This window comes from Ceratotherium simum, chromosome 18 (assembly GCF_057802395.1).
Source record: "Ceratotherium simum simum isolate JZ-2026a chromosome 18, ASM5780239v1, whole genome shotgun sequence".
Classification (NCBI taxonomy): Eukaryota; Metazoa; Chordata; class Mammalia; order Perissodactyla; family Rhinocerotidae; genus Ceratotherium; species Ceratotherium simum.
In genome coordinates, this window is record NC_141917.1 from 14,386,013 (window position 1) to 14,398,254 (window position 12,242).

The 12,242-nt window shown below is 42.1% G+C and overlaps 1 protein-coding gene across 2 annotated transcripts in view; it reads right to left on the reverse strand.

The window, feature by feature from the left end:
- The window catches only part of MYO10 (myosin X), a 214,477-nt gene that overhangs the window by 102,819 nt on the left and 99,416 nt on the right, over nt 1–12,242 (reverse strand). For both annotated transcript variants that reach the window (XM_004422691.3, XM_087443157.1), the window contains one exon: nt 2,335–2,522. In XM_004422691.3, the coding sequence (XP_004422748.1) occupies nt 2,335–2,522 (188 nt within the window). The remainder of the gene's footprint in view (nt 1–2,334; nt 2,523–12,242) is intronic.

Consider the following 12,242-nt stretch of genomic DNA (forward strand, 5'->3'; position numbering starts at 1 on the left):
CTCATTTTGCCCACTGAAAGTCACAAATACAAGCAATTATCAATGGCAAATATTTAGGGACCTAAGTCTGGAAAACAATTCCATCTTCTTAAAATAGATTAAGTTGTTCTTCTTTCTTTCTGTTAATCTTATTAAATTATATTCTGTGTGCTGAAACAGTGATCTTAAATTCTAACTTCTGAACTTCAGTGAAGTCATCTGAAAAAGGCCACTAGTCATAAGGCAAGTTACTTTATTGGGAACGTGACTCTTAAAAGCTCTGCTTTTTTGGGGTTTTTTTAAATATATTAAGCAAGTAGCTTCATTTCAATTAGTTGCAAATTATAACGATTCATATTTACTTAACTGAATAAACCAACAGTCCCTCTATCCAAGTTGTCTCCGCAGCCCAGACATTAGTACCATTAAGGTGAAGAAGAGAAGAGAGTATATCCACCCCGATGCTTCCCCTCCTCTTAGAGAAAGAGGCAGACAGAGGCAGGCAGAGAGAGCGCGAGAAAATGAATGACAAGAAGGCACTCTTCTGCCACATTCATATAATTCTGATTTGTTACAAAAACACAAGAGTAATGGGTAAAAACTGCCAGTCAGAAGAACACAGTCCCTGAAAGCAGTTTTCCGTGTGCAGCACCTGTAGATAGCATCACAGAGCACCCACGTCAATGAGCTGTTGGAAGGTTCAATGAGTTGATGCCGGAAACGTTCTTGTCACAGTGTCCAATACACAGTAACCCTTCAAAAACTGTCAGCCATATTTCTTACCCATCTTCAGATACCACACGGGACAGTGTGAGCACCTCACAAATGTCCTCGGTTGGGGGGTCCTCCATTTCCCTTTCCTGGGGTTGCCAAGAGGGGCCTCCTCTGGCACGTCTGCATGTCCCACGTGCCCTCCCTCCCCACAGGAGCAGGAATGGCTTCTCCGACAGGTGAACTAGGGGGAAGGGCTGGTCTGCTCCTCACCATCTGGAAATTGGTTTCCCACCGTGTTTGTGGCCACCAGTTACCTGCCCGGATCCATGACCAGGTGAGTCTGCCTGCCTAATTTGGGGCTGCCATGGTTAGCAAGCCCGATTGGCTGGAAGTCTGAAGCTGACATATGGCTCTCCATCTGTCTCCCGTGCCTTATTTCCATTGAATTGGAAATCCAGAGGGGGAGACGAGGGTCTTATTTGCTGTCCTCCCAAATCCAAACACCCTTTTCCTTTCCCTTTCCTCTTGAAATAATATAATAATTGTTTTGCCACAAGTTGGGACTAGAAAGCAACCTAAACCAGATGTCAAAATCTTCTTCCACAGCAGCAGTTTTAGTATACTACCGGTTCTCAGTAACAGCCGTGCTCCATGAATCAACGCCTGGAAGGACAAATGAATGAAGTGCTTGGATATTCCATGGAAACCTCACGGAAAGTGACATTCTGCATGTCTGCTCTGGATATCAGCCAGCAGTGTTTTGATTGTCACTAGAACACGATTCCAATATAAAGAATTCATGAGAAGATCCAATAGGATGTTACAGCAATATAGGTGATGAGGCCAATTTGAATTAGTTAATAAAAATTGAGAAATATTTTTAAAGAAATACATTCTATTCCTTTTTTAGACAGTTCCTAGTAATAGTTTTGATAGTGGGGCTTCTAGTAGTTTAATAAATAAGACTTGACTGAAATAGATAAGCCAAGACCCTTCTCCCTCGCCAAAAAAATTAATTGAAATAAGTATAACCTTCTATCATTTCCTTAACATATACAAAGTAAGTCCCTTTTTGGTAGCTAATTCAAAGGTAAACTTTAGGAATATAAAATTAAAATCAATAAAAATTCTTAAATTTGGGAGATTCTATCTAGAGTAATTTTATATTAGGGAAAAAAGGAATCTTGCTCAAATATATAAGGATTCTGACTAGCACTCTGGAATATATAAAGCATTTTAAATTTGAAAGAACTATGCAACATTTCCTTAAATCGATAGAAGGACCATGTCTCAATGGAATAAACCGAAGAATAATTAAGGCAAACAAAAAAAAAGAAATGAAACCAGAGTAATTATTCTGAGGCCAAGAGCCGACAAATGTGGTCCATCTTGCTTACCTAAGTCAGCTCCTCGAGTCTTCTGAAGGCTGTAGTTATCAAGCTATTCAAAATAGAAAACTATATCTGAGAAATTCAGGTACTTATTGAAATTTTTTTCATGAATGTTCTAAGCAGGTTTTGTGTTTTGGGAGCTCGTTGAGAAAGAGTTGCTGGTAGACACACCACCGGGTTTGGTTCTAACACCAGCTCTCCAAACGGTCCCCTCTCCAGCCCTTTGCTAGCCTCCTGGTTGGCTGGTTACCTGATGAGGATGCACTGGTTGTCGTGGCGCTTCCACAGGCAGCGGTAGCACTCGTTGGCGACGGCGAAGACGTGGGGGGGCAGCTCCCCCAGGTGGCACTTGCTGTACCGCTCCATGGTGGCACGCTCATACAGGCCGGCAATGGTCTTGTAGGGGTTCACGGAGGCGATGATGGAGCCGATGTAGGTCTGCAAGCACACGGGGTGGGGAGACAGAGCGACACCGGGTTACACACGGCACTGGGTGGGGGAGTGGTAGCTGGACAAAGCCCTCTCGCCTCCACCCACGCTGGGACAGAGACGGAAGAGTCTGGATGCAGCTCCATGCTGGTCCACACTGGGAAAGGAGGAGCTGCCACATCTCCCCAAAGCCACCTGTCTGAGCTCTAACAGAATCCACCTGAGTGTGAATTAAGGGGAAAGATGACTTTTCCCCACTACATGCATTTTTCCTATATCTTTTGGTAAAAATGTTGTCATTCTTAACAAATGATTGAAGCCATTTCAAGGAAGGCTTGCAGTGAGAGGTAAACAAGAGAAAGAAGATGGTGAAGCCCAGGCCCAAATCCCTGCTCTCCGGTGACCTCCTAATCCCGGTGACCTCCTAATCCTGTCCCGAGCACAAAGCACTGTCCAGTTCCAGCCTCCTTCCTCATCAGGTGGCCATTAGGAAATGGCAGGATTCAAGAAATGACAAGAGAGACAGAGGGGCTGGGAGAAGGGGAATGGAGAGTCATTGTTTAATGAGCACAGAGTTTCCGTTTGGGATGGGGAGAAAGTTCTGGAGGTAGCTAGTGGTTATGGCTGCACAACATTGCAAATGTATTTAATGAACTAAAAGGTACACTTAAAAACAGTGAAAATGGTAAATTTTATGTTATGTCTGTTGAGCCACAAATTTTAAAAATTAACAAGACCATTTTGAAAATACTAGGTGTTCTTTCAGTAATCTCAAACATCTCATGAAGTGCCATATAACTTATCTGGAACTTAGCTGAGTGACAATCTTACCTTTCTGGGACAAAATCCAGGCCAGAAATTAAGCAAAATCTTCAGAGCAGCAGAACAGAGGCTACAGAGTTATTAAAGGGTAGAGCCTTATGCCTCCTCCATATGGACATAACTATTCACTTGTACTTCTGCAAGCAACACTAATGAGGTTTGGTTATGTGGTTTCCAGGCTCAGACACAACTGAAGAAGCAAGTCAGAGGAGGTGGAAGTGGAAAGCTACAACCACCACCACCCACCAGTCCACTTCTACAGAGCACGTGCACGGTGCCAAGGGCTTTACAGAGTGTTATGGGCTCAACTGTGTCCCCCCCAAATTCACATGTTGAAACTACCTCGGAATGAGACTATACATGGAGATAGAGCCTTTAAAGAGATGTTTAAGTTAACCATAAGGGTGGGTCCTAATCCAATCTGACTGGTGTCCTTTATAAGAAGAAATTTGGATACACAAAGAAATACCAGAGACGCGTGTGCACAGATAAAGATGATGTGAGGACACAGCAAGAAGGCAGCCATCTGCAAGCCAGGGAGAGAGGCCTCAACAGTAACCAACCCTGCTGGATATTTTGATCTTGGACTTCTGGCCTCCAGAACTATGAGAAAATTAATTTCTGTTGTTTAAGCCACCCAATGATATGGTGTTATGGCAGCAGACAAATTCACAAGACCTGACCCTTTAACACTCACAATAACCCCAGGAGGTTCACAGAATTACTACACCTATCCTTCAGATGAGGAAACTGAGCCATAGAGGTAAAATTTTGTGTACGAGGGCCGGCCCGGTGGCGCAAGCAGTTGGGTGCACGTGCTCCGCTGCGGCGGCCTGGGGTTCCCCGGTTCAGATCCTGGGTGCACACCGATGCACCACTTGTCAAGCCATGCTGTGACGGTGTCCCATATAAAGTGGAGGAAGACAGGCACGGATGTTAGCCCAGGGCCAGTCTTCCTCAGCAAAAAGAGGAGGATTGGCAGATGTTAGCTCAGGGCTGACCTTCCTCACAAAAAAAAAAAGAAAAAAATTGTGTACAGTCACACAGCCAGTAAATGGTAGAGATGAGATTTGAGCCCAGGTAACCTAATTCCAGAGTCTTCTCTTCTCCCATTCATTGGCAAGGCATGGCCACGCAGCAGAGAAAAAGAAAAGCAAGAAACACTAGACAGAAAGTCCAAACATCCTGAGAGCATCTGTACCATATTATAGCAATTTGTAATCATTTATATTCATCGTGACTGCTGCCAGGAACATCAAGCAAAGTATTGCATGTACCGTGTAACTGTTTTCAAATGTAGGGAGGTCTATAAGATGTTTTGGAAACATTCTGAACCAAAAAAATATTAAAACATAAAAGAGATATTACCATATGACCCAATGATTCCACTCCTAGGTATATACCCCAAAGAAAAAAAAACGGGGACTCCAACAAATATATAGCAGCATTATTCACAATAGCCTAAAGGTGGAAACAGCCCAAATGTCAATCATCAGATAGATGGGTAAACAAGATGTGGTATATCCATACAATGGAATATTACTTGGCTACAAAAAGGAATGAAGCACTGATACTTGCTACAATGTAGATTAACCATGAAAACATTACATTAAGTTTAAGAGGCCAGACACAAAAGTTCACACATCCAGAATAGGTAAATCCACAGAAACAGAACGATTGCTGGTAGTTATAATATGGCAGGGGTGAGGAGGCAGGAACGGGGAGCGATGGCTTAGTGGGTACAGGGTTTCCATTTGGGGTGATGACAATATTTTGGAAGTAAATAGAGGTACTGGTTGTACAACATTGTGAAGGTACTAAATGCTACTGAACTGGATACTTGAAAGTGGTTGATTTTATGTTATGTGAATTTCACCTCAATTAAAAAAAAAGATGTGATGCTTTCATGGGTAAATGTTTGGGTTCCCGGAAACTTCGACTCTCTAGAAAGCCCATTTTTCCCTGTCAGAGCACTGTGGGGAAGACTTGGCAGAGACGGAAAGATGGAAGCTGCTTTTTCCTCTGGGGAAGGAAAGTATCCTACTTCTAAAGGAGAAGAGAACCACCTGCTTCCCTGGAGGATGCCATACATCCTCCATCAACACCTTGACCACAGGCATTCCAGTGCCTTCTTTTATGTCAACGATTTGCAGAGGTGAGGGAGGGAGGGAGGGAGGCAGTGTGTGAGGCTCTGGGTGTCTGGCCCCTTCCTCTACTTCATCTAAAATGTCAAGCCTATTTCTACCCTTTTGGTAGTTGTATGATTATTATTTTTTTTATTCTGTAAAATATCAAAAATGTTCATTTTTCTGTGAAATATGTTCTTACTTTTTTCCTACTTTGGGAGAAGTCATCAATGTCGTCTCTCTTCATATAGCTAGGTAGGTACCCTGCGATCCTCTTTTTCAGTTACAAGTAAAACGTAAAAGCCACAGTCAGGGCATCAAGTTGATTATTAAATTTAATTAACTTAATATTAGGATATTAACCCATCATTAACAGACCCTTTAAAAAAAATGATATGCCCATATCTTGAAAATTTTGCACGGCCTGTTCATAACATGTTTGTATAGTTGTAAAATTCTGAGATGAGTTTTTTTTTTTTTTAAAGTGTTGCTTTACTCACTAAAAACATCATAACCTTTTCACAAAAGCTTTCCTTTGAAAGTGATTAATTTTGGTCAAAACCTCACAGGCATGCCACCCCCTCCTAGTCGGGGAACTCACTAGTCGTACAGCCTCCCTTAAGATACTGCTCATCCTGACAGTGTGGATGACACAGGTTTTGTACGTGGGAGAAGACCCCTGGGCATTAAGCTTGTTAGCAAAGATGAAGACAGAACATCCAAAATGGTCTGACGCCTAGTTTAGTTTTTAAGTAATTCACATAGCACTTCATTCAGTGAAATCGTTTTAAAGTGTTTCAGGACGACAACGGGGTCAGTGGCTGCGGCCGTTACAGACAACACATGTGTCCTCCCACCCAAATCCACAGTGATTCTGGAGAAGGGAAGCCGGCACTCTGAACAGCAGACATTCAGCAAAAAGGCAGCCCGCAGAACTGGCAGATATGTCACTGGTGGTCACACGTGGTGGACCCACTAACACATCACGATACCTCTCCCCACGGAGCTCAGTCACCGTCACACAGTCAGAGCTGGCCTGTGAGCTGAGGCCCCACTAGTACCTCCGGCTCAGAAAAATCATTCCAACACGCCTAAAGACTGCTCCATTGTTGAGCTGCCATCTTTCAGGAGGGAAGAGAACAGGGCACGCCATGAAAACAGAGCACGTTCACAAATGGCCTCAAAAGGCACATAATTTGGGGGTGAAAGACAAAATCCAAAGTTGGTTTAGTTCTAAGAAGAACTTACTCGCGCGAAATGACTGCCATGGCTCTGGTGGTCGTAAGCTTTTCCTAAAACTTCATCTTCCGGTCCGACTTTCACAACAAAATACTGAAGATGCATTTCTCATCTTTCCATCAGATTAGCGAGTTACGACGAAGAAAACATGGTCCTTTATTATTACACATTGTCGAGAAATTATAAATTCCATATAAATATTGCTAATAACTTTCATCGCTTTATGCAAGAAAGCCTAAATTTTTTGCATTTTGATGGAAAAGTTCTGGAAGCATGCAGCACATGCCTTCATGTTCTAAAACCCAGGGTAGTGTACCTCATTTAATCTTCTCTTGAGGATTTTTGGTCACTCAGGCTCTCAGCCCATAAAATGATGCCCGCCCTGAAGGCATCTTCTAATCTCCACTAACATCACCCCAGGCTCCCGAGCTCCCACCGAGCCTCCATCCCCCGCTTCTCAACTTTGCCACGTGCCCCAGGGGTACCATTTGAGGGTGGCTCTAAATCTCCTGTGATAAAAGGCTGAAGGCTTTTCCTCCTGGGTCCTGCTATGTTGGAGGAAAGGCGGAAGGTACTGAAAGAGTTTGCAGATAAAAGATAGCTTTGCTGTATAGATAACAGAAGATACCAAACCAGGCTTTTATTCTACTTTTCATTCCACACACCATATAATGCATCAAATAAAAAATTTCAAAATGATACTGCATTTCAACTGCTTAAAACGTTCACCATTAAGGTAACTTACAAAGTTGCCTGTCCTTAACCACGCGACAATTCTTCACGCCCCATGAGCACTTTGTATCTTTAAACCAGACTGTGAGTTGAATTCCCCTGTCCCAAAAATGTTCAGGACCCTTCTCCTCACTGGGTGTACAGAGATCACTTAAGTATAAAATAAACAGCTGCACTAGATTTTAAAAGATCAAGCATTTAGTGGTCTATGGCTATATTCCAATGTGACTCTTTCTAAGAATGTAGGAGTCACTGTTGGGATCCTTTCTATTTTGTGCTTGGGGCTTCCAACATACAAAATGTATATTCTAAAAAAATTAAGTTTAGACCATATTAAATACTCTAAGCAAAGAGAGACCTAACCTACATACACTTATAACATGTCCTGGATCTGTTGTTCTCAAGGTTTTCCTTAAATCCACGTTCTCCAAGCACATTCTTGTTCTCTTTTGTATATTCCTACTGAGCCATGAATGGTTTTTCAAACTTTACTTTCTACAGGGTGTATAAAAAAATATTAAGTACACAATAGCCAAAGGTGTAAGCAACTCAAGTATCCATCAATGGATGAATAGATAAGCAAAATGTGGTATATTCATACAGTGGAATATTATTTGGCCCTAAAAAGGAAGGAAATTCTGACACATGCTACAACATGGATGAAACTTGAAGACATTACACTAACTGAAATAAGCCAGTCACAAAAAGATAAATATTATATGATTCCATTCAAATGAAGTACCTTGGGTACTCAAACTCATAGAGACAGAAAGTAGAAAGGTGGTTGCCATGGGCTGGCTTGAATGGGCAATGAGGAGTTGTTTAATGGGTATGGAGTTCCAGTTTTGCAAGATAAAAAGAGTTCTAAAAGAGTCACAACAACGTGAATATACTTAACACTACTGAATTATCCACTTAAAAATGGTTAAGATAAATTTTGTTATGTGTATCTTACCACAATTAAACATTTTTAAAAATTAAAAAAATATTTAATGTTTTTAGTAGTCCCCCCTTGTCTGCTGGGGATATGTTCCAAGACCCCTTGTGGAGGCCTGAAACCACGGATAGCACCAAACCCTATGTATATACTATATATTACATTTTTTCCTATACATACATTCCTATGATAAAGTTTAATTTATAAATTAGGCACAGTTAGAGAATAACAACAATAACTAATAATAAAATAGAACAATTATAACAATATATCATAATAAAAGTTACTGTAGATCTTAGCAACCTCAGCATAGGATTTTTTTTCTTTCCTTATTGAGTCAAGAACTTTCACCTTTTCACTTAAAGGAAATACTTGATGGCTTCTCTTTGGCACGTCCGCATTGCCAGCATCACTACTCTTGTGCTTTGGGGCCATTATTAAGTAAAAAGTAAGTTACTTGAATGCAAGCAGCGCGATACCGCAACAGTCGATTTGATAACCCAGACAGCTACTAAGTGACTAACGGGTGGGTACAGGATACAGCTCGGATCCACTGGACAAAGGGATGATTCACGCCCCAGGTGGGACCGAGTGAGATTTTATCACACTACTGAGAATGGCACACAATTTAAAACTTATGAATTGTTTATTTCTGGAATTTTCCATTTAATATTTTTGGACCAAGGTTGACTGCAGGTAACTGAAACCTCGGAAAGCAAAACCTCAGATGGGGGTGTTACACTATTAAGTAATATTGAGAATTCTGGCACTGATAGAATACCTTAGTCTCTGTTTTATAAGTTCAAAGAGAGATCTGAAAACAAGTGCAGAATTAAGGGTAAGTAACAAGAAGCATCACGCTCCTCAACTTTAATAAAAAAGTTTTAAGATACACACCTTCAAATTTAACCCAAATTGAGAAACAAAAATGCTTTCATGACAAATTACCGGCTATTCAGCAAGGGAGAGAATAAAAGGCATTTAGATTTTCAGGGATGAAATAATCTCATTAGAGTTCATTTATTTATTTATTTATTTTTTGTGAGGAAGATCAGCCCTGAGCTAACATCCATGCTAATCCTCCTCTTGTTCCTGAGGAAGACCGGCTCTGAGCTAACATCTATTGCCAATCCTCCTCCTTTTTTTTTCCCCAAAGCCCCAGTAGATAGTTGTATGTCATAGCTGCACATCCTTCTAGTTGCTGTATGTGGGACTAGGCCTCAGCACGGCCGGGGAAGCGGTGCGTCGGTGCGCGCCTGGGATCCGAACCCGGGTCGCCAGCAGCAGAGCTCGCGCACTTAACCGCTAAGCCACGGGGCCAGCCCTAGTACCTCCATTTAGTACCAAGGGTAAACTAGGCTCTTAAAAACACAAAGGCACAAGTTTTACTATTTCACTTTCTCACTAATGACCTAAGTCATTTCTTAAAAGGCTTGTCACCAGACTTGAAATGACAATTAAGTCTTCATGTTTCCAAAACAACTTTACCTGACATTTCATAATCCTGGGGCACAGAGGACAATCCTACCTGTGCAGACACATCATCACACGCCCTCATTTGCCCTGACGTAACCTTGAGATGTGGGCAGGGCAGAGGCCAGTGTTCTGTCTCCTCTGACAGATGAAGGAATGGTAAGTGCTGCCCCTACAGTCACGGACCCAGTGAGTGTGAGTGAGGACAGGAACCCGGGTTCCCAGCATGCCACACGGTGGGTCTTCGGGGACCCCCTTCACCACTCTCCCATGGACAGAACAGGAATCGTCCCAGACTCTGTCCAGCCTCCTTGCCAGCAGCCAGTGTCTCCATGTCCTGTACACTCTGCTTTCAGTTAACTCTAGAATCTATCTCCTTCCCTCCGTCTCTGCCACCCTGGCCTGACTTGCTTAGATTCCCACAAAAGCCTCCTTCCTCACTGATTTCCCACACCGTCTTGCATGCTCAATCCAAGCTCACACTTGACACATGAACTTCTCAAGATCAAAACTCCTGCTTAAAACTCTTCAATAACCTCATTAAAACAAAAAACAAAAATACTCTTCAACAGCTCCCATGACCTTCTGGGTCAACCCATAGGAATACTCGAGAAGAGCGTTTGAGCGGCTCCAAAACAGTGACAGAACAGCCCAAGTCTTAACGAATTCTTCTCAGAACAGTTTCACAAGGGAGGCCTTCAGTTACTTACTCATTGAGATTTCACTGTTTGTGCCCATGTTCAGGCCAAATAGCACTTTTGAACCCACCTAAAACAGAGGTATAGACAACATGGCAACAACAGTAATAATTCCTCATAGTTTATTCAAAGAAAGACAAACTAGGTGACATCTTAGAGATCCATCAGCAAAAATGATTACGGCCAAGGACATCTTATCTTTTCTCCCACTACCTTCAACATACCACTTCACATGGGTTATTTTGTCACTGAAAGGCTGCATGGATAAGAGGTTCATTGAATAATAAGGCAAGTTCAACATGTAATAAGTAAAAATGGCGACTGCAGAGTGGAGGGGGTAGGAGAAGAGCCTAGTTGTAAAGTAGGTGCCAAGTGAAGCAAAGATAAAATGAAGGAGGAAATCCTAAGAGCTGTGAGACAACATCTGTTGCATGCTTGCACCATTTATCACTCTATAAAAAGGTATTATTATGGCTCTAAAAATGGCCATGATAACGCCATGCCGTTTAAGACTCTGGACACATGCACGTCTCAAACATGAGGGGGGGGCCAGGTACTGGTTTCCTCATATTGGATTCCAAATTCCACAAGAATAAATAGCTTGGTCATTTTAACAGCTTTTCAGAAATAGAAAGTACATTCTATTTTGAAGCACATAAAAAAAAATTTCCTAGTCAGAAAAGTTCCACAGAACTCACCAAAAAATACATTTCCCTGCCCATTTTAATAATCTGGAACAGCTGCAGTGCATATTGCTTAAAAATGTTGGGAGAAACTCACTGCATTTCTTCAATCTGAAATCTACCAATTCAAGGTTTTCAAAAGGCATAAGGGTGTAATACCTAGCACCTAACCTCCCTACCAAAAAAAATCAAACATAAGTAAGAAAACTGAAAGTGGCCTCAGATGCCCTCTGCTTGTAGATATGGAGGGATCCGTGCTACCACAGGGAAGTCATTACTCCAACATAGGAGCAAATGATCTAGACAGCAAGGGTTGGTCAAATCAGAGACCCAGAAGTCTTCAGCCTTCCTTCCCTGGTATACTGGTGTAACCCCTCTGGGCCTAAGATTCTCATCAGCGATAACAACACATCCTCTGTTACCCCACATGATTGCTATGTGAAAGTGCTATGTGAATCAGAGGTATTTATTATTGTTTTTGTTAATGAAAAGAAAACCACAACTGCTTCTCACCATGTGGTCCTGAAAAACTGGATGTAGACCAAGTACTCTGAAAAGCATTAGGGAAAGTGGTTAAAGTCAGTGCCATGGCATACTTTCCTAAAGGGAAGAACTTGTTTAGAAGTGGGATTCATCAGCCAGATTTATCTCCTACTCATCATTCTCCTCTTTCCTTCTCTCTCCCCCTCTTCCTGTCCCTCTCCCCACCCACCTCTCTCATCTCAGCTAAATATGGCTATGACTTACTTCCCAAATCTTGATCTTGAATGCAGCTTCACTTTTAAATTACAGATCCGTATACTCAATGGCCCACTGGACATCTTCATTTGGATATTTCTTAGCTCAAACTCAACATGGACAAGGCGGATCTCCTCCAAAACACCTGTTTCTTCTCACATAGTCACATCTTGACAAACAGCACCATGGTCTACACAAATGGTTAATCCAGAAATCTTGGAGTCACCCTGTGAAATTCAGCCCACTTGCCCCCAAAACCCAAACACTTAAATTCTGCCTCA